This window comes from Eriocheir sinensis, chromosome 32 (assembly GCF_024679095.1).
Source record: "Eriocheir sinensis breed Jianghai 21 chromosome 32, ASM2467909v1, whole genome shotgun sequence".
Lineage (NCBI taxonomy): Eukaryota > Metazoa > Arthropoda > Malacostraca > Decapoda > Varunidae > Eriocheir > Eriocheir sinensis.
This window is the reverse complement of record NC_066540.1, coordinates 11,624,008-11,651,799: the sequence shown is the minus strand read 5'-3', so window position 1 is coordinate 11,651,799 and position 27,792 is coordinate 11,624,008. Positions and strand designations below refer to the sequence as shown.

The window sequence follows — 27,792 nt, the reverse complement described above, 5'->3', positions numbered from 1 at the left end:
CCACCACCACCACTACCACCACCACCACCTCCTCCTCCTCCTCCTCCTGGTCTCACACACACATGATTTCCCGGCAATAAATAATCCGTGAAAGCCAGAGGTTTACCCCACGAGAGAGGCCACACACACACACACACACACACACACACACACACGTACACGCACACCGGCGCCTCATGACAGTTAATCACCATAATTCTGAGTTTATTATTACCGACGGGATTCATCACCTGATTTGATCCACTCACCATTTAGGGGAAGGCGAGGCGAGGCGAGATGGGCTGACTGGGGAGACTGTGGAGGTGGTGGAGGTGGTGGTGGTGGTGATGATGGTGGAGGAGGTGGTGGTGGTGGTGGTGGTGAGGGAGCATCTGGGAACAAGGGAAGTTACTTGGAGAGAGAAACAGATAGATAGATAAATAGATGTAGATAGATATATAGATAGAAAGATAGGTAGATATATAGATAGATAGATAGAATAGAATAGAAGGGAAAAATGCAAAAAATAATGTAACTGCTTGTAGAGATAATGGAAAGATATGACAAAGAAAGAAGGAAGGAAAGATAGGAATTAAGGAAAGGATGCTGGGATAAAGAGAAGCAAGGTAGAGAAGGAAAGGATGATAAAGGAGGGGAGGAGGGAGGGAAGGAAAGATGCAGGGAAGAAGAAAGGGAGGGAAGGAGAGAAAATCTGGTTCATGTGTGTTGTGACGTGTTAGAGAGAGAGAGAGAGAGAGAGAGAGAGATAACACACATACATAACAAAAACAAAACAAACAATTACCAATCACCGCAACATTCATTATCACCACCACTATCACCATCACCACCCCCTTCCCCTTCCCACTCTCCTCCCTCGCCCTTTACCACACACACACACACACACACACACACACACACACACACGGCCATCACCAAGTCTGCATTACCGGCCGCAAACCCCATGAACTTATTGGGTCGTTTACCGGCGAAATGACACGCGCCCCTTGACAAAGCAGGGGCAGTATAGTGGTGGTGGTGGAAGTAGTAGTAGTAGTAGTAGTAGTAGTAGTAGTAGTAGTAGTAGTTGTTGTTAGTGGTGGTGGTGGTGGTGGTGATGGAAGGAGGAGGAGGAGGAGGAGGAACATAAGAGCATAAGAACGTAAGGAGTCTGCAAGTTTGTTCAAAGCAGCTCCCGTAAGCCTAACCCCACCTTCCCTCACTATATATAGCCATGAATTTATCCAGCCTCTTCTTGAATGTATATGGTACTGGCACTCACAACACGACTGCCAAGCCTACCCCTCTACATCTTATACTTCGTCCTTCCCTCAAACTACCACTACTACATATTACATCCATCTCCCTTTATCATCCACCTCCTAAATGTCCATCTTCTCTTCCTCGTTTTGTCATCTCCCCTTCCTCGTACCCTCCACGCACACCCCTTGCCGGGACTGACTGATTATTGGACTGGTTACCGCTTCCCCCTTTCGCTCAGTAACAGAAATAAGTGGCCAGTGGTGGGAGTAAGTGGTGGGCGCGTTATGTATGCAAACTGTGTGACATTCCTCTTTCTCCGCCATAAATAAGGTCTTCCCATATTCAGTTCTACAGCTGGAATTTATTGATTACATAATGCAGGTGTGTTAGCTTGGGTTATGTTATGTTGTGTTAGGTTGGGTTGGGCTATGAATGTTTTTTTTTATGTGAGTTACTCGGTAGTTTATCGTTTAGTATGTATCCTCGTTTTATGGTATTTATTTCCTTCCTTCCTTGCTTTCCTTCCTTTCTCCTTTCGTTCCTTCCTTTCTTTCTTTTTTCTTCTTTTCTTTGTTTTTTCTCGCCTTCCCTCCTTCCTTCCTTCCTTTCTACCCTTCTTCCATCCTTCCTTCCATCCTTCCTTCCTTCCTTTCTTTCTTCCCTTCCTTCCATCCTTCCTTTTTACCTTCCTTCCATCCTTCCTTCCTTCCTTCCTTCCTTCCATCCTTCCTTTCTACCCTTCTTCCATCCTTCCTTTCTTCCTTCCTTCCATCCTTCCTTCCTACCTTCCTTCCTTCCATCCTTCCTTTCTACCCTTCTTCCATCCTTCCTTCCTTTCTTTCTTCCTTCCTTCTTTCATTTCCTTTCGTTCAGTTCCTCTTTTCCAGCTCAATGCTTGCATCATAGTCTTGTTCATTCCTCTTCCACTCCTTTTAGTATTTTCGTCCCCTTTCCGCCACCTCTCAATGCTCCTTTCCCGTCCTGCTTCTCTCTGATCCATCTTGAGTACTCAGTTTTCCTTTCATTCCTCTTTCTTGGCAAGTTAATATTTTCTTCCTTCATCGTCACATACATTCTTTTCACCTCCCGCCGCTTATCAATGCTTTCCGCGCCTGATTCAAACTGATTCATCTATAGCAGTAACTTCTTTATAACTTTCTTTCATCTCCTCCTTTCCTCTTCTTTCTTCTCGCTCTCCTTTTCACCCTGTCTAGTTCGTGTTCTTTTCCCCTTCCGGCATCTTTACTAACTGCTCTTGATGTTTGCTTCCTTCCCCTAAACAAGCCTTTCCTCTATTCCCCGCTTGCCTCCCCATGACCCTTCTGTAGTAATTATTTCCTCCCATCATCGCCAGTCTGTCTGCGTCCAATTTCTCTTCCATAATTATTGTACGTCTCCGCTTTCATTTCTTTCATTGATGTTCTTCTTCCTCAGGTTTGTATAGTTATTCTTTCACTTTATGGGTCATGGTTGTTATATTGCTTCCTATATTCTAGTCCCATATGTACTGTCCCTCTACTTCTCTGAATCGCTTATATCGACACTATTTTAACACTTATCGTCATCTAATGTTCCTGTATATCTTGAAGGATGCATAATCTAGCTTGCCCTGCGATCTTGTACCCTCCTTACATTCCCTTTTACCTTCCTTCCCCTTGACACAGACACACATGCAAGCAACACTTTCAAACGCGCTCATTATTTGTTTTTATTCTGTAGGCCAAATATATAAAAACGGCATGTACGGTATTTAATTTCTTCCTTTATCTATCTATCTATCTATTTACCTGTCTATTTACCTACTTATGTACCTACCTACCTACCTATCTGCCTACCTGCTTGCCTGCCTGCCACCCTCCAAATCTAACCTAACCTAACCTAACCTAACCTAGCCTAACCTAGCCTAACCTAACCTAACTCAACCCCTAACGCAGTCTTTTCCCTCCCTCCAGATCGTCCTCAACTCCATGCACCGCTACCAGCCGCGGATTCACCTGGTGCGGCTCAAGGAGGGCTTCTCGGGGCCCATCACGGACTTGGAGCAGGAGGACTACCGCACCTACATCTTCCCGCAGACCGTCTTCACCGCCGTCACCGCCTACCAGAACCAACTCATCACCAAACTCAAGATCGACAGCAACCCGTTCGCCAAGGGGTTCCGGGACTCATCGCGACTCACCGACTTCGAGAGGTGAGTTTGGTGTTTGTTTGTTTGTTTGTGTGCTTGTTTTGTGTGTATGTGTGTGTGGGGTTGTGAAGGAGTGTTTCCAATGAGTGCGTGTGTGAGTGAGTGAATGAATGAGGGAAGGAGTGGGAGAGTAAACAAAGAAGTGTGTGAATGAGAGTGAATGATTGTGTGCGTGTGTGTGTGAGTGCGCGAAAGGAGGATGGAGGAGGAGAGAGGGGAGGGGGAGGGTGATAAAGAGAGGGGAGAGAGAGGAGGAAAAGAGAGAGGGAGAGGGAAGGGAGAGCTCTATCGTGTCATACTAGAAGGCAACGATAAGATATAGCTAGATAAGAGATATAGATAGATAGATAGATAAATATGAGAGAGAGAGAGAGAGAGAGAGAGAGAGAGCGCTGTTATCGAGGTTTTTAATAATTCCTCCCTCTCCTAACCTTCCTGTATGCACACTTTTCCCTCCTTAAAGTATCTCCATCTTGATTACCAGTTGAGGGGGATAAGTTTATATTAAGAGCTTCACTTTACCTTCATCCATCATCCTCGGCTGAAAGGTATAAACATAGTGCTCGGGAGGAGGAGGAGGAGGAGGAGGAGGAGGAGGAGGAGACGAAGAAGGAAGAAGAAGGATTATAAGAGTGTTCATTTACTTATAAACGCTTGAAACCACACACACACACACACACACACACACACACACACACACACACACACACACACACACATATGAACACACACACACGTGACGGGTATAAATATCCAATGAGCTGAGTGATTGGCCACTTAACTATCAAATGACTCTCGGGATTGGCTCACTGAAATTCGGACGCGTCCCTTGATTGGCTACCTGGCGGAGGTGTGCTTAAGAAGAGTTCCGTAATACGCCCCTTAAGCAGATAATTAGAATCACCGGAGCGGTCATTAAGGGAACCAGCCGGCGGCCCTCAACTCCACCGCCTCAACCAACCAAGTAACCCGGCTCACACACTCACTCTCTCTCTCTCTCTCTCTCTCTCTCTCTCTCTCTCTCTCTCTCTCTCTCGAGCTCACCCACAAGGCTTTTTTTTTTTTTCCCTCCCTCCTTTTCGCCAGCGGGTCCTCAAGTCACTCTGGGCCGTAAGATCCTCCGCAGTAAAGGCCAAGTTCCCGCCGGGGTGCTCGCGGGAACCTTGGGCCTTGCTGGCGAAGAACACAAGGAGGAGAGTTTCTGGGTCCTTCGCATTTTACGCCGCATAGCTCTCCTCTGCTTTATTAATTTTTTTTGCCTCATACGTGGCCCGTAAAATTGGTAATGATAATCCCTCGCGAGGTACACACGGGCCGGGGCTCATGCACGGTGCTGGTGTTGGTGTTGGAGGTGGTGGTGGTGGTGGTGGTGGAGGTGTTGACTCTCTTGTTCTCTCTCTCTCTCTCTCTCTCTCTCTCTCTCTCTCTCTCTCTCTCTCTCTCTCTCTCTCTCTCTCTCTCTAATCTTACTTCGTCCACCTGCTTTTCCTTCTTTCTCTCCTTTTTCAAATGCTTTCCTTTCCGCTTTCCTCTTTTTTTTCCTTTTCTCCTTCTTTGCATATTTTCCATCTCTCTCTCTCTCTCTCTCTCTCTCTCTCTCTCTCTCTCTCTCTCTCTCTCTCTCTCTCTCTCTCTCTCTCTCTCTCTCTCTCTCTCTCTCTCTCTCTCTTAAATAATCACGAGCATTTATATCGAAAAAAAAAATAATAATCCTTTTTTTCAACACTCGCGAGGTCCTGTTTTTATTTTCGCCTGAATTCGTTAATCTGTTTATGTTCGCCTAAAGAAAACCTTCCCCACTATCGCCTCATTAGAACCCGAGGAGGAAGGGAGGGAGAGGGAGGGAGGGAAAGAACGAGGAGGGTGGAGGGGAAAGAGAGAGGGAGAGAGGAAGGGAGAGAGGGAGGGCAATAAGAGAAGAAAATGAGGGAAACGGAAAAATAACTCAACCAAGAAGTCGGCAATAACATTCTCTCTCTCTCTCTCTCTCTCTCTCTCTCTCTCTCTCTCTCTCTCTCTCTCTCTCTCTCTCTCTCTCTCTCTCTCTCTCTCTCTCTCTCTCTCTCTCCAAGGCTAACCTGACTGTTCCTAAGAAATATAATTTTCTCATGCTCGTAAACAAACAGCAATGCCAACACACACACACACACACACACACACACACACACACACACACACACACACACACACACACACACACACACACACACACACACACACAAAACCAGCTAATATACTACTACTGTTAACATCATAATCACATCACTCAAACACAAAAGAAGAAAAAAAAACAGAAAAAAAACAGAACAGGGCCTTTTTTTCCCTTATAGCTAGATGGATCGACAGATAATGACATAACCCACAACAACGACAACAAAAACAACGACACGAACGACCCTTTTGTCAATAGAGGGAAGGAAAAAAAAGAAGAAAAAAGAGAACCCTAAAACAAAGGAACCGAGAGAGAGGAGAGAGGAAAAAAAAGGCGAGGAGGAAAAGAACAACTCATGCCCCTTAAGAGATAGATGGAGGGAGAGGGAGAGAGAGGGAGAGAGAGAGGGAGAAGGAGATGCTGTGTTGGTTGCCCGCGCACGTGAGTTTATTTTCCGATTTCCTGGGTATTAGGACAGCCGGGCGGGTCTCTTTGGCGGCATGATTGAGCACGTTGCATGCTTTAGGAGACAAGGGGAGAGGCTTTATTGAGGCTTTATTGAGCGCCGCGGCTATTTTATTGGAGGTGACGGGGCTGGAGGGGAGCAGGGAGGGGTGGGGTGGATGGGGAGTGGATAGGTGGGGTGGGGTGGATCGGTGGATGGGTTACGTGTACGGAGAAGCGATCAGTGTAGGGAGGAGATGGATGGTGGGGAAGGATGAACTGGGGTGGAAGAAGAAGGAGGAGGAGGAGGAAGAGGAGGACTAGGAGGAGGTGGGGGTAGAGCACGAAGAGGAGGAGGAAGAATAACGAATGGAAGAATGATGACGTGCGAGGAAGAGTAATGGGAGAGGAAGTGTTGATGGGTAATGGGGTTTGTTTGTGTGTCTGGGGTGGGAGGGGGGGGGGGGTCAGAATAGTCCGAACTTAAAGCAAAAAGAAGAAAAAAAAAAACTTATTTACGACAGAGAAATCAGGTTGAAAGAAACAGCTAAGAACAGAACAAGCACACACACACACACACACACACACACACACACACACACACACACACACACCCCACCTAGTGTTTAGACCGCAAGTGTATAAACTCAGGGCGAACCACACTGACCAGACATTTAACACACCTTACCCACGGCCCCGACAGGTCCTATCCCGCCGAGGTGTTTAGTGGTCAATTTCGGGCCATTAGCCACTCGCACACGGCTCTTAGTGGCCCGCCCGCCCCGGCCCGCTGTGGCTCGGGGCCGTCCGGGGGGATTAAGGGTGTAAAAATTGAGTGTAGGGAGTAAGGTGAGAGGAGCTGTGGTTGGCACCTCAGACGGAGTGACGCGCCCGCCGCCCCTCTGACAGCTTGACAAAGGGGAGGTGAAGGCACAGAAGGGGGGAAGGGTGAGGGGAAGGGAGGGGGGGAGTGGTGGAGGAGGGAGGCCGAGGAGAGGGGAAAGGAGGAGGGAGGGAAGGTGGAGGGGAGGGCTGAGGGGAGTGTAAGGGAGGGGAAAGGAAGGGATAGTTTAGGTTAGTCCAGCCCCAAACACCAATGGTCAGTATCAGTGCGTGTGTGTGTGTGTGAGAGAGAGAGAGAGAGAGAGAGAGAGAGAGAGAGAGAGAGAGAGAGAGAGAGAGAGAGAGAGAGAGAGAGAGAAACCAGAGACAAACCAAAATGACCAACGACTTTATGGCCGAGGTTGTTAACGCCTTCGGAAATATTTCTTGAGGCTCACCACACACACACACACACACACACACACACACACACACACACACACACACACACACACACACACACACACGCACACACACACACGTACCATGACAGGCCTAACCACACATTATCAGAAGGGAACTAATACTAATAACAGGCCTTGCAACCAAAACAGAATCTCACCTCATTGACCTCTGTAATTAATAACCAAACTCCACCTGACCCGACGTAGGTACCCTTTTGCTTTCACCCCTTCCCTCACCCCTTCCTTAACCCCTTCCATCCATCCCCTTCAACGCTTCAACCATTCCCTCCCCCTTCCCCCTTTCCCTCCCTTCCCCCCTTAAGCCCCGGAGTCATTTAGTCGTGTTATTCCTGCAAATTACAGAGAGTCGGGCCATTAGGAGACGATAAAAGGGCTGCAGATATAATTTAAGGCGCGAAAGGTCGGCGCTAAATGAATGGGTGGGCGCTGGCGGGAGGCGATCAGGGCGGGAGGTCTCGTCGCCGCTCCGTCAGGGTGTGTGTGTGTGTGTGTGTGTGTGTGTGTGTGCTGGCGGCGGTGGTGATGGTCGTGGTGGTGAAGGTGAAGGTGGTGGAGGAGGTTGTGGTGGTAATGCTAGTAATGGGGATGATAATGGTAGTAGTAGTTGGTGTAGTAATGGTGTTGTGGTGGTGATGGTGGTGATGATGGTGGTGACGGTGGTGGTGGTAGTGCTTGTGGTGGTGCTGTCTTTGTTTGTCTGTCTGTCTGTCTGTTCTCTCTCTCTCTCTCTCTCTCTCTCTCTCTCGCTGAATCTGACTCGCTCTCTCCTTTTTTGCCTTGGGGAGGAAAGACAGGTATAATAAGGAGAGAAATTGTGATGCCTCCTCCTTTTGCTCCTCCTCTCCTCCTCCTCCTCTTCCTCCTCCTCCTTCTCCTCCTCATCCTCCTCCTTCTCCTCCTCCTCCTCCTCCTCGGACAGCCAGTGACGGGAAGGCATCGACGCGTGAACAAGGGACTAAGAGACACGAGAAAGGCCGAGGGGGTCATCATAAGTAAGGGCGGGGGCACTCTCTCTCTCTCTCTCTCTCTCTCTCTCTCTCTCTCTCTCTCTCTCTCTCTCTCTCTCTCTCTCTCTCTCTCTCTCTCTCTGTCACCCTCATCCGCGGGGTCGAGAACGAGATCAGGGCAGGGAAGAGGAGCCAAGTCCGGCCCGGGGCGGCGAGGCGAGGCGCGGCTCACTCAGACAAAGGCAGTTATTATGAAAGAAAGCCGGGAGGAGGAGGAGGAGGAGGAGGAAGGGGAGGAGGAGGAGGAGGGTATCTACCACCACACACCAGGGCTGGAAGAGGGGAAGGGATGGAGGGAGGGCAAGATAGATGGTGTTGAGATAAGAAGAATAAGACAAGGTGATGGGCCGACCACCTTACCTGTATGGCGGCTAATAGGCGCGTGAAAGGTTAGTCTGAGGGGCCTGATTACCTGTGTGTGTGTGTGTGTGTGTGTGTGTGTGTGTGTGTGTGTGTGTAAAAACAATGTACATGGCGAGGGAGAAGACAAAAAAAAAAACAATAAACTGAAAACATGCAATTAAGGAACAGAAAGAAAAAAAAACTTGAAGACGTACGAAAAGATTTGAGAAGAAAACGACATGAAGAAGATGAAAGGTATGGAGGAGGAGGAGGAGGAGGAGGAGGAGGAGGGTCACTTATCAATTACTGTAGCTAGGTGTGAGTTTCATCGGCGGGCCTCGGCGGAGTGGCTGGAGGCGGGCCGATAATTGCTAACCGCTGGACCCACTCTGGAGGAGGAGGAGGAGGAGGAGAAGGGGGAGAGAGGGGAAGGAAGAGGAGGAGGAGGAGGAGGAGGTGGTGAGTATGTGTTGGTGTTCCTTTGGTGTGTATATTACAAAAAGTATAGTCAAAGATTTTCATGATTCTCTCTCTCTCTCTCTCTCTCTCTCTCTCTCTCTCTCTCTCTCTCTCTCTCTCTCTCTCTCTCTCTCTCTCTCTCTCTCTCAAGGTGTACCATTATACAATCCCTTTATATCAAAACGTCCAATAATATTTTTTGGTTGTTTACAAAAAGAAAATTAGTTCTCTGCCTGTGTGATTAAAAACGATAAAATGTGATTAAAAAAAAAAAAATTCAACTCAATAAACTTATCCCTTGGTGTTCACAATGTACCGTAACTTATTTGCTATTAGCAGAACAAAGATGAATGTCAAGAAATCGATAATTCAACATCACTAATAGAGTCAATGATGTTCTCTCACTATCTTCATCCAAAATTACACTGTCTGGCTTGCCTATAAAGTTCTGCGGGGAAGTTTTTATTTTGACCACATTAATGTTCTCCTTATGGGACTATTACGCTGGGTAAATTTTCCGTGGATCTTCAGTCAAACCACGATTTCCGCTGGCGTTGTTCTCAGATTTCCGTGGTTTTCCGACGTGTCCACGATCTTCCAAAGCTACGGTAGAGTTCCTTAAAGGACGACGGTATTACTCACCATCATCATCAGCAGCAATAACAAGAAACAAATGAGAACCACGCCAGCGGAAATCGTGGTTTGACTGAAGATCCACGGAAAATTTGCCCAGTGTAATAGCCCCTTAACGTGCCCTTATTTTCCGTGATCATTTTCTTTCATCCCTCCTTTTCCTCCCCCACCTCAGTTACGATCGTTACTTCGGTGCGCCGGGACTAATGCAAACGTACGTATCAGGGTGCTTTGTTTGATCAACCCTGCAGGCACGCGGTGATTGTCGGGCAGATTAAGAGCCGATTTCACAGTCCAACACAATGTCTTCGTAACAGCCCGAACCAAACTATAGAATCCCATACAATCCAAAATGGTGAGGTCTTCAATGCCACACTAAATAAACAAGACTTTTCCTGTATAGTTTCATCAAATTTGTGAACTTAAATATAAACACCAGACACTATACAAGGAAATTTCGAAGGCTCTGGTATTGGTTTGGGAGCTTACTAACCCATCATGGGGAACTGTGAAACTGGCCCTAAATCACGAGACTGGTCAACCTTGTAATGAGCCAATAAGCTTCTTGTTGCTTGCTTTTCCCGGCTTCCTCTCGCTCCTCTGCTCAGTGATAACGCATGAACACTATATTAGGACTGTTTCTCCCAGATTTTCCTGGTTCATATTTTTTTTTCTTTTGATCTTTTCCTACTTTATTCCTTCTCATTTGTCTCTTGTAGCTACCTGTTATTGTTCGTGCTCTTCCACCGTCTTTTGTTCACACTTTGTTGTCTTCCTCATACTAATGTTCTTCCCCTCCTCCTCCTCCTCCTCCCGACAGAACGTGGGCAGCGTAAACAAGTGATATGAGCCTTAAATAATTATCTATCAAGTGTTTGTTGGCTGAGGGAGAGAAGAAAGCTAAAATATATACACACACACGCATCCAACCTTTCTTTTTCATTTATTTATCTTCATCATTTCTCCGTCGCTCTACTCGCCTCACCGCCTCGTCTCTTCAACAACAACAACAACAGCAGCAACAGCAATAACAACCAGTTTCATGAAGTGCATTGGAAGGAGAGGGAGGGGAGAGGGGGGGGGGGGACGATGGATGACCGATAATAATTTGTTGCCGATAACTTATTATTAGTGGGAGAAGCATTAAGAGACGTTACTACTACTACTACTACTACTACTACTACTACTACTACTACTACTACCACTACTGGCACTATTACCTTATCATTACCCTTTCAGTTCCTACCATCGCCCCCATTTCTTCCCTCCCCCTTTCCTTCCTTCCTTCCTTCCTTCCTTCCTCCCTCCATCTCCTATACGTATACTATCACTGCCCCTCCATACAAGTACTACCACCTTCACCACCTGCCCCTATAAACACACACACACACACACACTCTCTCTCTCTCTCTCTCTCTCTCTCTCTCTCTCTCTCTCTCTCTCTCTCTCTCTCTCTCTCTCTCTCTCTCTCTCTCTCTCTCTCTCTCTCGAGAGAGAGAGAGAGAGAGAGAGAGAGAGAGAGAGAGAGAGAGAGAGAGAGATTGAGATTCTTCCACGATTTTCAAGACGTAATTTGACTCAGTGATGAAATGCGCTCGACTTCCCCTCCTCCTCCTCCTTCGCGGCCCAGGTAAGGTAACCGCAGGTGTGCTGGGGATAATTAACATCTACGGCGGTACATTTTTCAAGAGCCTCGTCACGACCTGAAAGAAAGGGGAGGAGGAGGAGGAGGAGGAGGAGGAGGAGGAGGAGGAGGAGGAGGAGGAGGAGGAGGAGGAGGAGGAGGAACTAGGCTTTTAATAATTCGCACGTAAAGTTCATTTCGGTGAGGATGAGGTGGCGTGGGTAGTCTTCTTACGTACGGAACACACACACACACACACACACACACACACACACACACAGGACGCCGCTGTACACAAGCATCAGACGCATGCCCTAGGACGAGGACTGAGGGTGGAGGATGAAGAGGAGGAGGAAGAGGAGGAGGAGGTAGACTGGGCGGAGGAGAGGGAAGTAGACTGAGAGGAGGAGTAGAACGAAGACGCAGAAATTGAGGAGAACGAAGAAGAGTAGGATCGATAAAAAGAGGTAGAAGGAGAAGAGGTGGAGGAAGAGGAGGAGGAGGAGGAGAACGAAAAGGAAGAGGAAAGAAAAATCAATAAAAGAAAAGACTAAGACAAGGAAGATTGGGAGGACCAGTGGGACGAGGAGAACGAAGCGAAGAAAGAGAAGAAAAAGCAAGAACAGGAGGAGGATCATAACAAGAGGGAGGAATATCAGAAACAGAAGGAAGACGAAGATTAGAAGAAAGAGAAAAAGCAGACGAGGCGGTGTGATGGGCGGGCGGGCAGCGGGTGATGGAGGGGGCCCGGGGCAGCGCGTTTCTGAAGGGCGGTGTGTAATCATCCCGCGAGGCGCCCCTTATGAAGCGGCCGAGGTGTTGAAGGTATCTGATGCTCACCGGCCTGCCCCTCCCCCGGCGTGGGCTGCGGGGGCACGAGAACCCACCTTTTTGGCAGCTCGTTAGACCCCATCAGCCGCGTCCTTTTCCAGCCATCCCGCCTTTGACACCCAGAAGGAGGTTGTGCCCGAGGAGCTACGCCGTGGTTTTGTGCTTGAGGCTCCGCGGCGTGCTGGGGAATGCTGTCAAAATGTGCGAGTTCTTGTGCATGAGGCGCGGGTTGGGCACTGCCACGGGGCCGCCAGGGGGAGACGATGGTAACATTCAATTAACTTCAGGTTAGAGAATGGATCACTCCTTCCTCCTCCTCCTCCTCCCTCTCCCTCTCCCTCTCCTCCTCCTTCACCACCAACAGTTACTTATCCTCCTCCTCGCCTTCTTTCTCTCCTGTCTTCTCTTCTATCTTTCCTTCTCCTTTAACTCCTTTTTCTTATCGCTTTATTCTTTCTTTTTTTTTGTAATTTTCTCTTCTATCTTCTCTTTTTTTTTTCTCCAAATCTTCCTTCTTTTTTTTCTCCCTTTCCTTCTCTATCTCATCCCCCTTCCATTTATCTTTCCTCTCTTTCTCCTTCTCCTGCTCCTTCTTCCCCCTCTCTTTTTTTTTCTTTCTCTACTTCTTCCTCGCCTTCTTCTTCCTTCTTTACCGGTTTCTTTTTATCTTCCCTCCTTCTTTTTGTTTTCCACTTCCTCCTAATTCTTCTTTTCCCTTCATCAACTTCTCCTTCTCATTCTTCTCTTATATATCCTTTTCTTACTGCTCCTTCTCCTCCTCCTCTTCCTCCCTCTCCTCTTCGCCGCCTCCTTCACCGCCACCGCCGCCGCTCGTAGGTGAGACTCCGGTTATCTAATGGCCACGTCGAGGTTGGAGACGCCTAATTTAATCTCCGGTGTCTATATACTTACCGGCCGACTTTTAACATTATTTAATTTGATAGAGAACGTTTTGATCGAGATGATTGCCGTAATACGCGACTAACGACAGGTTGCGGGCGAGCCATGCAGATGAGTCAAGGCAAGGGGGAGGAGGAGGAGGAGGAGGAGGAGGAGGAGAGGAAGGTGGTGGTGGTATGAAGCTGCCAAGATCCGGGAGCTGTGGTATTTTTTTTTCTCTCCCCTTCGCTTTTTTTTTTTTCAAAGCAGGAATAGACAAGTAAATATGACAATTGAGCTTGACTTCCTTCTAAATGATGGGGAGGAAGACGAGGAAGAAATGGAGGGAAGAGGACGAGGGAGAGATAGAGGGAAGAGGAAGAGGAAGAGATAGAGGAGTGAGGACAAGGAATAGAAGGTTGAGGAGAAGGAAGGAGGATAAATAGGATAAATAAAAAAAGGAGGAGGAGGAGGACGAGAAGGAAATCGGAGAAAAAGGTGAATATAAGATTGTAGATGTGAGAAACAGGAAGAAAAGAGGAAAATGTGGAAGAAAAAAAAGAGAAACATATATAGAGAAAAAAAAAAGTCACGGATAAGGCGGAAAAGGATTAGTAGGAAGAGAAAAGGGGACGAGATGAGTGAAAGGAGGATGAAGAGTAAAGAAAGGAGAAGAAGTAAAGAGAAAAAATAAATAAAAGACGAGACGAACGAGAAACAGAAGAAGGACGTGAGAAATGAAAGGAGTAAACAAAAGAAGAGATAAAGAGGCAAAGTCGATAAGGGAAGAGACAAGCAACAGTGGAGGGAGAGGAAAATTGAAGAAAAAAGAAAGAAGGCAAGAACAGAAGGAGGATAAAGAGATATGGCAGTAGATAGACCACTTTATTAATATCAGGTGGAGGTGAAGAAGGTATAATTCAACACCTTCCCTCCACCTCCAGCACACCAGTCAGAGCCGCGCACGAAACTCAAAACTTAACATCAGTATCAATTAATTAAAGGCAATCAAATCCCCTTCCAGCAAAGTCTTCACCCAAACCGCCACCGACTCAGACAAAACGAACAGATGAAGCAATATATTTTTTTTCTTTTTTCTTCTTCTTTTTTTTTTTTTTTTTTTTGCTCGTGAAAGGTGAGCATTTTGACGAGCCGAAGATAAAGTAAAAAAAAAAAAAAAGTAAGAAAACATGTGGATGATGAATGCTGGACTCAACCTGCTTATTAATATCGACCCCCGCAGAACAGGTGTGTGTGTGTGTGTGTGTGTGTGTGTGTGTGTGTGTGTGTGTGTGTGTGTGTGTGTGTGTGTGTGTGTGTGTGTTTGCCATAATTCTCTCCACTTACTTCGCTTACAAAAACAATGCACATCCTGAACCATAAACAACTTCAATCCTATCAAAACACCCCTTTCCACATCTCCCCCTCCCCCTTAACCCTATCAACCCCTTCACCTCACTTCCCCCTCCTCCTCCTTCCCCCATCGTCTCGTCATCTAGGCAGCGAAACACCACCACCTTGAGGGACGCCAGAGTTGCATATACACGGGAAAGTAAGCAACATGGAAAAACAGAAAACAGGGGGCGGGCGAGGGTACAGACAAGGACGAAGAGTTTCAGAATACAACTGTGGGACGGGCGACTGAAAGAGAGGCGAAAAGGAGAGAAATGTGATATGAAGAAGCTATTATGGTACCATGTTGAGGAAGGACCAGAAGAAAAAAAGAAGGAAGGGAGAAAAGGCAAGAAGAGAGAAGGGAAGGGAAGGGAAGAAGTGAGGAGTAAAAACGATGAAGTTAAAACGGAAAAGGCAAGGAGGAAATTAAGGATATGAAGTGGAGGGAGATGAGGGAGTGCACGAAGGATGGATGCAAGGGGAGTAAGCGGGTGAAGGATAAAGGATACCAGGAAGGAGTTGAGGAGTGTAATTGAGAAAGCAAAAACAGTCATGCTAAAAGAAGAAGGAAGTGAGGAACAGGAAGGAGATAAGGAAGGAGTGAAGGATGAGTGCAAAGGGAGTAAGGGAGTTAAGGGTAAACGATACAGGGAGGACATAAGGAGTGTAACAGAGGAAGGGAGAGACAGGAGGAGGAAGGAGTGAGGAACGGAAGGAGATAAGGAAGGAGTGAAGGATGAGTGCAAGGGAGTAAGGGAGTTAAGGATAAAGGATACAGGGAGGACATAAGGAGTGTAACAGAGGAAAGCAGAGACAGGAGGAACATACTATAAGGGAAGGAAGGAGTGAGGAACGGAATGAGTGCAAGGGGAGTAAGGGAGTGAAGGGTAAGGGATGCAGGGAGGAGCTGAGGAGTGTAATGGAGAGGGCAGCAGAGACAGGAACATGCGCGGAGGCTTTCGTCGGGTTGGGTTCCAGTTGTTATTCCAAAGCACACGCGAGGAGGGCTGACCAAGGGTGTTTGTCGTAACCTAACTCCGCCATTGCGCCTCCTCCTCCTCCTCCTCCACCTCCTCCTCACTGGTTATCTTCCACCATGCGCTTATCTTACATCGCCACCTCTTCTTCTTCCCCCTCCTCCTCCACCTCCTCCTCACTGGTTATCTTCCACCATGCGCTTATCTTACATCGCCACTGCTTCTTCCCCCTCCTCCACCTCCTCCTCCTCACTGGTTATCTTCCACCATGCGCTTATCTTACATCGCCACCTCTTCTTCCTCCCTCCTCCTCCACCTCCTCCTCACTGGTTATCTTCCACCATGCGCTTATCTTACATCGCCACCTCTTCTTCATGCGTTTATTTATTCGCCACCTCTCTTTTCTTCTTCCCCTTCCTCTTCCACCTCTTCCTCCTCTTCACTGGTTATCTTCCACCATGCGCTTATCTTACATCGCCACCTCTTCTTCTTCCCCTTCCTCTTCCACCTCTTCCTCCTCTTCACTGGTTATCTTCCACCATGCGCTTATCTTACATCGCCACTGCTTCTTCCCCCTCCTCCTCCACCTCCTCCTCACTGGTTATCTTCCACCATGCGCTTATCTTACATCGCCACCTCTTCTTCGTCCCCCTCCTCTTCCGCCTCCTACTCACTGGTTATCTTCCACCATGCGCTTATCTTACATCGCCACCTCCTCTTCATCCTCCTCCTTCTCCTCCTCCACCTCCTCCTCACTGGTTATCTTCCACCATGCGTTTATCTTACATCGCCACCACTTCTTCTTCCTCCTCCTCCACCTCCTCCTCCTCACTGGTTATCTTCCACCATGCGCATATCTTACATCGCCACTTCTTCTTCCTCCTCCTCCTCCACCTCCTCCTCACCGGTTATCTTCCACCATGCGCTTATCTTACATCGCCACTTCTTCCTCCCTCCTCCTCCTACTTCTCTTTTTCTTTTGATGCGTTCTCATATTCGAAGCTTCCTATTGCTCTTCTTTCTTTCTCTTCCTTTCATGATCTCTTCTTTGCTAATTTTCATCTTCCTGTTTTTTTTTCTTTTCTTCCTTTTCCGTTTCTTCTTCTTCTCATGTCTTCTTATCTTGAAACACATCTTTCCTCTGTTCTTTCTCTTCGTTTCTTCCGCCTTCAATGATCTCTTTTTCACACACTTTTATTATCTCCTCTTTTTTTTCCATGTCTTTACTCTCCATTCTCTCCTCCTCCTCTGCTTTTTATCGCTTCTCCTCCTCCTTTTCCTTCTTTTCTCTTTAACAGCTTCCTTACTGCATTCCATCTCCTCTTTCATTCTTTATTATTATTATTATTATTATTATTATTATTATTATTATTATTATTATTATTATTAGCTACTGTTACTCGTCATTATCATCACACACACACACACAGACACACACACACACACACACACCAAGATGATGCAGTTTGGCGGCGGTGGCGTTGAAATAGTGTCTTTATTATGACCCCATCAACAGGCGTGTGGTTAGGCGGGTGTCGCGTTGTTGTTGTTGTTGGAGGCGATAGTGGTGGTGGTGCTGTTGATGTTACTCTTGTTTTAGTTATTGTTCTTGTTCTTCTACACCTCCACACCTTTCCTCCTCCTACCTCTTCTTGTTCTCCCCTTCCCTTTCCTTTCCTCCACCTCCGTTCTTCCTCTCTTCTCTCCTCTGCACTTCCCCTCCTTCACCATTCCTCCTCTGGTCCCCTTCCCATCTATCCTCCTTCACCTCCCTCCTCCCTTCCTCTCTGTTCCCATTCCTTTCTTACCATCACAACCCCAATCTCCTTGTCTCCCTTCCTCCCTCCTTCCTTCCTCTTCTCCGCTGCTCCTCTCCTCCTCCCCCGACGCCCTCCCTCCTCCTCCTTTTGCCAGGACGTATCAATAATTTACAAGCTCCTCCTCCTTAGTTAGACGCATTCACAACTTACTTTTTTCACCATCCATCTGAGTCCACGAACCTAAACGCTTTGAGCAAGGAAAACATACGTCTCTCTCTCTCTCTCTCTCTCTCTCTCTCTCTCTCTCTCTCTCTCTCTCTCTCTCTCTCTCTCTCTCTCTCTCACACACACACACACACACACACACACGTATACGGAAGCGCTGTAGTAGTACCAGTTTGATGAAGGCGATAGCTAAGTGGGCGGTCAGCGGTGGTAGTGGTGGTAGTGGTGGTTATAGTGATGGTGGTGGTGGTGGTGGTGGTGTGGTCGCCGTCCGGCCCACCCAGTAATGGCGCCGCCCCTTCCTGGCCGCCTTCTAATTTTCCGAGATGATCCATCAAAAACGAGGCATTTTCTGTGGTGGGATTTCATTTGAGCAAACGTGCCTGACGGGTCTCTGGAAGCGGCGATGATGGTAACATCCGTGTCGTAATTATGGAACATATGTCGGGGTGGTGGTGGTGGTGGTGAGGCGGTGTGTGTGTGTGTGTGTGTGTGTGTGTTGAACTACTCTCTCTATAGGGCCAAGTAACAAAGCCTTCAGTTTCTCCACGTGTCCTATTATGCCCACATTCTCCCGCCCTGCCCGGCCGCCCTCAACCTCACGCCACCTTTCTTCTTCACAGAGATACGATGGAGTCGATGCTGGTGGACCCCCGCTACCTGGGCGCGCCGCTGCGGGGCTACATGGAGCTCGACGCTGAGAACAACAACCTGCTGGAGAAAGCTCGGGCACAGCTCATGTGGGACCGACTCGCCGCCATCACCGCCCCGCCCGGAGCTTCCGGCGCCAGCCCACAGGTCGCCGCCGCTGCAGCAGCCGCGGCAGCCGGCCTCCTGCCACACTCGATGCCGCAGCTTTACACCCTGAACCACTCCCGCGGCAACCCCTCGCCCTCACCCCTGCCGCTGCCCGCCCACTTGTGGACCCAGTGGACGGCCCTGCACGGCCTGGGGGCTCCCGGGCCCACGCTGTCCCACCTCACGGCGCCCCACACCTCCGCCGCCTCGCACCTCCCCCACTCGGCCCTCTCCGCCGCGCCCTCCTCGTCCTCGCCCTCCGTGTCACAGGCGGCGGCGGCGGCAGCCCTCACGCGGCCACTATTCCCCGCGCCGCTCAACCTGCACCGGTACTCCCCCTACTTCCTGCCCAAGACCTCGCCCTCAGACCCCCGGGAACACGCCCTCCCTGACCACCAGTCCTAGAAGCGGCGGCAGCGGCGGCGGCCAGCCTGAGGGTCACCGGGGGGCGGCGAGCCCTCGGGAGGCCGGGCCGCAGCACTAACACACACTTCCCCTCCAGTGCCCGCGGGTGCCTAGGCTCCTGAACAGTTGATAATAACCGTATGTGATAGCCAGACTGACCCAGGTGTTGCGGCGCAGGGGTGGCGGCAGCGTCGTGCACACCCACCGCGCGGCGCCGCCAGACTCCGGGACTGGCGGCGAGAGACAACACGGTACAACTACAAAGACGTACAAAGTTTTTCTTTATCCACTGAACCGCGTCTGCGGCCGCCAGATGTGTGCCAGTGAACCTTAAAGAGTTCCTTCCTGTCCCTCACGACCCCAAGGCACGTACACAAAGAGAGAAAAAGAAAACATTTGCTTTCCTTGCCTTGCCCTTGCACCTGGCGCCCGCCGAGGCCCAGGTGAGCCGGACGGCGGACAGGGAGGGACGGGGCGCGGGAGCAGGTGCCGCGCTCGTGATGGAGTGAGTGAAAAGGGAAAGAAAAAAGTTCGAACAGTTTCCTTGTGAAGGTGAACACGAACGTTGCAGGAAGCGTCATGTCAAGTAATGAGGAAGTTTATGTGTGTGCATGTGTGTACGTGTGTGTGTGTGTGTGTGTGTGTGTGTGTGTGTGTGTGTGTGTGTGTGTGTGTGTGTGTGTGTGTGTGTGTGTGTGTGTGTGTGTGTCCAGGGCGGTCAGAGAGAAGTGGGGTCAATTTTCCCACCTTCAACCCCCAACGATAACATAACACGATCTCCCCATCTTTCTCCTCCCTCTCCTTCCTTTCTTCTTACTCCTCCTACTCCCCCTTCACTTTCCTCTTCCTTCTCCTCCCTGACACAAGAGCAGACACCTATCAGTCCTGGTATACTGGCAGGACGCTGAACTCAGGGCCAAAGATGAAAATTTTGCAGCCTGTTATGAGTGCGAGAGTGTGTGAGCGAGGGCGACCATAAGCAAACTAAGAGAATAAACAAGTAAACAAGTAAACAAACAAAGCAACAGAGAGAGAGAGAGAGAGAGAGAGAGAGAGAGAGAGAGAGAGAGAGAGAGAGAGAATCATTTATAGTTTCAATCAATACCTCCCTTCTGTTCCTTTGCTTCAAGAGTCACTTAGCGACCTTTTGTTACCTTGTCCCTATAAGTTACACACCTGTTGTCACCTGTATGTTTCTCCTTGATTGGGCTTTACTTGAGTGTCTTCTTGTCAGGTAGAACGGCGCTAATGACTCTGCTATAGGCATGTCTAGGAAAGAGCAATGGTGGTAAAGAAAGGAGGGATGAAGGAAAGCTGAAAGAAGAGATGTCAGATAAAGGAGAAAAGATGACATAAAGAAGCTTAGAAAGAGAAAATGGAAGAGAAAAAAGGACTGTAAGAATGCATATAAAGGGAATAGGAGAGAGCGATGGGGAGAGGAAAGAGGAAGGAAGGAAGGAATAGGTAAGATTGAGAGGAAGCATAAGAAAAGAATAAAGAATAAAGGAAAAGGACTTAGAAAGCATAGGAGGAAAAGGCGGATAGGCGAGGGAGAATAAGACTGAAAGGAGGAAAGAGAAGGAATAGGAAAAGGATGATTATGATGAAATGTATCTTAAGAGGAGGAGGAATGGAAGAAAAACAAACTTAGAACGTGTCATTGGTACATAAATTCATAAAACTCGCGGTGAGGCAAATAAAATATGATGAAAAGAAATAGAGGGCCATAATCCTCTCTTCATGTAATATTCCTTAGAGCCAGCAAAATTAAAAAAAAGAACACGATAAAAGGAATTTGGGATATACTAACAAGTAATGAAGAATATCAAAACCTACAGTATGTTTCTCCATTAGGATATAAATAAAAAAAAGGGAGAAAAATGTGGAGTATTGGAAACACGCATTAGCTACCCGCCTCTTTGCGCAACGGTTAACGTCTATACAACAACAAGCTCTTCCTCCCTAAGCCATTCCCGAGATAAGTTCCACTAACATCGATAAACCAAACACCTACGTTCCCTACAAGCTTCCCATGATCCATCTTTACGGTTTGTTAATGGATACATCTAACACATTATAAATCTTGTGTGTTAGAGATGGCATGGCGAAAATAGGCTGAAAAATAAGAGGAAGTGAAGTATTTGGAATTTAACGACGATGAGAACCTTTTTAGGAGCTTATGTTGGTTTCTGAGTTGGTCATAATGGCTGCCACCTCTTAGTTGGGGAGAGTTTAGAGATGCCGCCGTTCATCCTTCTTTCTCTTGCGTCTTGTTATTCGTGTCGTTGTCGTCGCAGTTGTTGTCGTTGTGGTCGTTGTTGTTGTTCTTGGGTTGCGTTGGCGGCGGCCCTGAGGCACTGACTGATGGTCCCGAGTGCCTTGTTGTCCCTCACTAAGAATACCAGTGCCAAAGGGTGCTAGAGGTGGTGGTGGTGGTGGTGGTAGAGGTGGTGGTGGTGATGGTGGTGTTGATGGTAGAGGTGGTGGTGGGGATGGGGGTGTTGATGGTAGAGGTGGTGGTGGGGATGGTGGTGGTGATGAGGAGGAATGTGGTTAATATTTCTCTCTCTCTCTCTCTCTCTCTCTCTCTCTCTCTCTCTCTCTCTCTCTCTCTCTCTCTCTCTCTCTCTCTCTCTCTCTCTCTCTCTCTCTCTCTCTCTCTCTCTCTCTCTCTCTCTCTCTCTCTCAAGGTAAAATAATAGTTAGAATATTTAATTTCTTCTTATTTCATCCTTTTCTTCTTTTACTGTCTCATTCCCTGTCAGTCACAAGCAGGATACGTGATTGTTGTTATCCCTATTTTCTTCCCCCATTCCCCTAACTATTTTCATTTTTGTCCCTTTTATTCTCGCGATCCATCCGCCTACACTTTATTCTCGTATTCTTTCCCTTTTCTTTTTATTCTTTTTATTTTGTTATGTATGTTCTCTTGTTATGTACGAATGCAGGCGTCTGTCTATGTATACGTGTGTACGAATATGCACAAAAAGTATGTAACCTTGTATGTATGTATGTATGTATGTATGTATTACGTGTGAGTCACCAGTGTGTACATATATATATAAAACTGTCATGGAGAAGGAAGCGAAACATGACGGAAGGAAAGAAGGAGGAAGGAAGGAAGGAGTAAAGGAAGGAAACAAGGAAGAACGACAATGATAAACAAGTAAACAAGGAAAGGAACCTCTGTACATATATAAAACTGTAAATAGATAAAAAAACCGATGTGATTCTTTTTTGTTCATAATAATTCTGTTACGACTTGTTCTATAGAGCAGAAGGCGGCGATGTCTTTCTTAAGTATTTATTGTACACATCTCTCCTTGGTATGTAGAATATATATATACATAAACATATACATTATTTTTATTCTACGTGTGTATATATATGTTTCCCCACTTTTTTTATTTCGTAAATTATTTTGCCATCGCGGACGAACGAACGAGTTGACGACGTCGACCTCAGCTGTACATACTGACCAGGTGACCAATTCAATACATGTGATCCAAGTTTCCACGCGGCGTGTTTGATTACCCTTACGACAGGTGCCGGGCTGACCGGGCTGATGATACCTCAACTTTTCTTTCGTCTTCCTCCTTTACTATTCTAATTTTCTTTACCTTTCTTCTTGTTAGAAGTCTAGTTTTTATTTTTTTACGTAGATGTGCTTGTTTATTTCTTTTTCCCTTTTTTGGTTATTTAAAATTTTTTAGTCTTTATTTTCTCCTTTCTTCTTTTCTTATTTTTCACTGCTGCTGCTACTACTACTACTACAACTACTTTTACTACTTTTACTACAACTACTACTACTTTTACTACATAAAACAATACCTCCACCCATGTTTATTTTCCGACACATAATCATGGAGTGCTCCATAGCTTGGAGGTCATTAGCCCAAACTCTGTTCCCTAATGACTGTGGCATCCAACCATGTCACTAATACTAGTTAGCTCTACTATCACTACTACCATTACTTCTACTACTACTACTACTACTACTACTGTTACTACTGCTATGCATCCGTGGTCTAGTGGTTAGCGTGCCCAGCTACGAATCCGCGGGGCCGGGTTGGAATCTGACCCGTGCAGTCGGCGTGCAGCTCACCCAGTCCTTCATCCTCCCTTTCGGGATGGTCGATAAAGTAGTACCTGGGGAAACCTATGAAAGGTAAACTGTGAAATTCCGGATATTACACTGGCCCCGTTTCCGAGGCCTTCCGGCTACAGGCTCAAGAACCATGCGACGGACATGAGCACCGCGGCCATGCGCAGCTATAGCGTATTCCCCAAACCTTACTTAATTTACCTTACTATTACTACTACTACGACTACCGTCACGACCACAGTAACAATAACAAAAGTTACTACTACTACTGCTACTACTACTACTATACTACAACTACTACAACTACCACTACTATAAAGAAATACTACTACTACTTCTACTTACTCTAAACATAATGACGAATGGTAATTATTCCGTTATCTTAACAAATTACCGCTGCGGGTGTGAATACCGAGAGTAGCGAGAAAACACACAAAGAAAGAGAGACATATAGATAGAAAAATAGATAAATAGATGGATGCATAGATAGGGGTACATGGATAGAGAGAATAGGGATATAAATTGATATGCACTGCACGGGCAAGGAGAATGCAGTGCTATAAGAATATGATATGAAGAGGAGCGGTAAGTCGGCAAGAGAGAATGTAGCTGCTGAAAACGGTGAAGCGTACAACGGGAGACCAAACAAGGAGACGGCAGTGAAGATGAACTTGAGAAAAAGAGCCTGATGTATGGAAACGTTCAGGATCAGGTGAGAAGAAACACTTATGATTATTAGTAGAAACGCTCCTTAAAAATGAAAAAAAAGACAAAAACAAAGAATAAACTAGATACATTTGCAGATATTTAGACATGTGGACATTAGGAGCAGCGAGTAGCGGGCTTTTATTTTATTATTGTTTCCTTTTTTGTGCCCTTGAGCTGTCACCTTTGTTGTAAGAAAAAAATGGATAAATCACATTGGGAGAAATATGAACTGACGAATAAACATAGATAGACACAGACAGACAGAGACGCAGAGACGATCACAGACAAAGACAGAGACACAGAGGTATATATAGGTAACAAGACAGGTACACAGGTAAATAGGTGGTGAGATAAAGGTAAGTGCAAAAAATGAAAGTCAGGACGTGTAGAAAATGTAAATGTTTCCCTCTAAAAAGAAAACAACACGCATGAACCATCTCTCTCTCTCTCTCTCTCTCTCTCTCTCTCTCTCTCTCTCTCTCTCTCTCTCTCTCTCTCTCTCTCGTCACTTCCTTGAACTTAATATTAACTAGAGTAGAAATGCAACGTTTTGAAGCCATCCGATTAATGTAGAATCACTGAGGTTTAAGGACAGGCCACCTAATCTGGACCATGGGGTCTGTGTGGTCTGATTTTCTATGTAAATCTATATGTAAATCTCTCTCTCTCTCTCTCTCTCTCTCTCTCTCTCTCTCTCTCTCTCTCTCTCTCTCTCTCTCTCTCTCTCAAAATGGAGCGCATCAATCTTTCTTTCCTTTTATCTCATTATTAGGCGTGACAGGAATAATTTGCAGCTCCTCCCACGCTGAACAAAAAATAAATACACACTCCCCCGGCTCGAGGGTTTCCGCGACGCATTACCTGGCGACTCACAGCTCTGAACAGCCACGTAGAGTTTATCTTAATTTATGAGTCCGGCAATATCATGCGTTTCTTTTCGCTGCAGTTCTTTTATATGTGTGTAATGTGTTGCGGTTCTCTCTTCTTTTTCTATACCTTTTTAGTCGTTCGTCTGCCGTTCATTACTTTAGAATCTCAGGTTAGGGTAAATTCTATCTTTCTATTTTACTTTACCCGCTTCTATTTACTTTACAGATGACATTCTTAAAAAAATATATATATCTAGGAAAAATTTACTGATATATTGTCTCTTTGTCTGTCTGTTTCTCTCTGTCTGTTTGTCTGTCTGCCTCTCTCAATCTATCTATCTATCTATCTATCTATTTCTCTTACATTGCACATAATTGGTGTGCTGCTTTTTCTCCCCTATACGAAGTTGAGAACGTATACATAAAAAAAAAAAATAATAATATAAACAATATAAGTGGAAACATCCAAAAAATAAAACGCGCCAAAAAGTATCCTTGGAAACGTTGTGAGAGGCAGTTAACATAAGCTGACTTTAAACATAAATAAGAGAAAAACATAATGTACCTGCATATTCACGTATCATTCATAATCACTAGAAAAACCTCCCCATTTGTTTCCCTTCAAAGGAGATGACATAAAGTAAGAGTTAATAGTTTCAATGCCCCAGATAACCCACGGAAGGATGCGGGGGCCTGTCAGTCCGGTAATAAATATTCAAAGATTATCTGGGCCTTTTCCTGTCGTCCCTTCCCCCCGCCCCCCCCCCCACGCACACAGCAGAGCAGGCAACAAAGGTGAGGCGCCGCCAGTCAGCCCAAGGTGGATGCAGGTGCGAAACTTCCTGCTCAGAATACGTGTGTGTGTGTGTGTGTGTGTGTGTGTGTGTGTGTGTGTGTTAATTTTACCTTATATGAGAACAATGAGTTATTCGAATTTAGAATAATACGAAATGCCACATTCTGCATAAAGAGCCGCGGTATAATAAAACTGCATTTCCGTGTCCCGTCCACAGACCGGCTGAGGGGAGATTAATGGCCGACGTCCCCTAAAAAGGAATTCCTCTGCCGGGGAGTGTGAGGCATTGCGTTGATTGTATCAGTCCTGGGCTAATAACCTCTTTATTCTCGTTGTAATTACCTTGGAATATCGTTTTAATAGGCTTTGAAGCTGTTTCGTTACCGATCCTCTTATCGTCTGGTGCTTCCTCTCATCATTTGCTGCTTTATCTGTTGTTTTTTTCATTTTGTTTGCAGGATGCTCACGCTTTTTTAGATAGACAAATAGCATGCAGATATTTGCATAATTGTAAAATACTGAATTATATAAGAACTCTAATACATAATCCACCCATTACTTATGAACATAATAAATATGAACTTATTAAAGTTAAATAATAATTTTCTTGATGGATATTCACTGACTAATGATAACCTTTTTTTTTATTAAGGAAGGATCTTGACTAAGGAATATTGCTCCTGGAATACAAGGTTGTTGATTGTTAAGGCTTCCCTCGTCTGACGCTGGTGAACCTTTACCAACTAACGAACAAGTATCTCTTTTACATCGTATTAGATAAAAAGTGCAAAGTCACCTTGGCGAGGAAAATTATATACGGCGATAATACAACTATTTTAAAGCTGAAATTTGTTACCTACGAAATTATCCCGATGCTCTCTATCTTTTCTCTTAAAATCATCACGCACTTTGTTCCTCGATCATGAGAGAAGAAATGTAAAATATAATAATTTGTCAGTAAATAACACACTATACAAACAAACATTTCCAGGCATTGGCTGCCCGGCGGCATTAGTGAACCCTTCAGCCCGGACTCTAGTTCCGGCCATGGGGCTGCTCCGGCGTCCAGGCACATTACTCCCTTCACCTGTACATTCCCTGCAGGTAATAGCACACTTAGGGAGACAATTAAGATGTCCAGGTGTGGTGACGTGCATGGCATAGCTTTCTGTCTCCCAGCCTTGATATAGACGAGCGAGCGTGTAAATGTAAACGACATTGTTGTGAGCCTAAATGTGTGTTCTTGCATCGACCTAGACTAGTTCAGACAGAGTGACGGTACCATACTTGTGCTTATAGGGGAACAATGAGGAGGAACAAAAGCGGTTAAGTGTATGAAGGAGCTTCCTGTGCATATTTCAGGCTCAGGAGACGAACAAACGGATACAAACCAGCGTTGCGAGCCTCAAAGGAGTGTAGTGTGTGTCTCTTGTTTGCCGCCCAGCCACGAGCAACAGGTGCTGGAGGAGTAAGTGGTCAAGATATATATCCGTGTTAAGTCGTTAGTGCACTACTTGCATGCTATTTACATCCAGTTTCAAAGAAGTAAAAGACAATAACAAGTTAAATGACAGCAGTTAAATTACAACAGTGCAACTGCTATTGCACATATATCGAGATTAGCACGTCAGTAGAGCTGGATGTGTATAATAAAGATTCAATCGTCGAATATTTATGGAACTCGGAAGAAGACACGTGATCATTTACAACCACAGCTGCGAGGCACGCGGCGGGCTGCAGCGGGCGGTCCGCGCTGCTGCGGGGCGCCGGGTTGCGGGGCAGCTCGGCCAGGAACAGTCCCGTGGTGCTGCCGTCTATAAGGAGAGTATTACGGGTCATTGGTACTGATGCACGAAGATTGTCCTCGACTTATGCTAATAATATTAATGTGAATAATCTTTTTTTTAACACAGTCACGTGCCAAATATACTGAGCAGAGGAACAATATATCAGTAGGTAAATTACCTTTATACGACACACACACACACACACACACACACACACACACACACACACACTCTTCGGGGTGCAGATATCCCCTTCGTGGTGCAGTGGGTAGCGAGCACACAAGCCACCTGGCAGGCTGAAGGACTTGCTCAGGCCGGAAAGTTCTTCGCTGATAGAAGCAAGGGGGAGGGAGGCGTTGGGTCTCAGCTGTGTCCATAAATCGTAAGGGTACTGACCGGTCACGAGCCTAGTACATGATCAGACATTTGGGTGACTGACACATTGTTCTCTCTCTCTCTCTCTCTCTCTCTCTCTCTCTCTCTCTCTCTCTCTCTCTCTCTCTCTCTCTCTCTCTCTCTCTCTCTCTCTCTCTCTCTCTCTCTCTCTCTCTCTCTCTCTCTCTCTCTCTCTCTCTCTCTCTCTCTCTCTCTCTCTCTCTCTCTCTCTCTCTCTCTGATCTCTCTCTCTCTCTCTCTCTCTCTCTCTCTCTGCCTCTCTCACCATCACCACCACCACCGCTGACATCACCACCAACCACCGCTTCGTACAACTCCATTAATTACACTGCTACTACCACAACCATCGCCCCTATTACCTTCCCTATCATCACTACTGCCGCCATTACTTCTACTACTCCATCATCATAAAAATACTACCATAAAGAACTGTGCTAACATCATGCCCTAATCATCACCACAC

The 27,792-nt window shown here is 46.6% G+C and overlaps 1 protein-coding gene across 2 annotated transcripts in view; it reads left to right on the top strand.

The window, feature by feature from the left end:
- LOC127006141 (T-box transcription factor TBX20-like) overlaps positions 1-22,185 on the top strand; it is a 138,004-nt gene extending 115,819 nt beyond the window's left edge. The window contains exons 5-7 of one of the 2 annotated variants that reach the window (XM_050875673.1): positions 3,195-3,433; positions 9,950-9,988; positions 18,089-22,185. In XM_050875673.1, the coding sequence (XP_050731630.1) occupies positions 3,195-3,433; positions 9,950-9,988; positions 18,089-18,668 (858 nt within the window). In that variant the 3' untranslated portion in view covers positions 18,669-22,185. The remainder of the gene's footprint in view (positions 1-3,194; positions 3,434-9,949; positions 9,989-18,088) is intronic. The other variant, XM_050875674.1, reaches the window with a different exon arrangement.
- Positions 22,186-27,792: the final 5,607 nt, after the last annotated feature.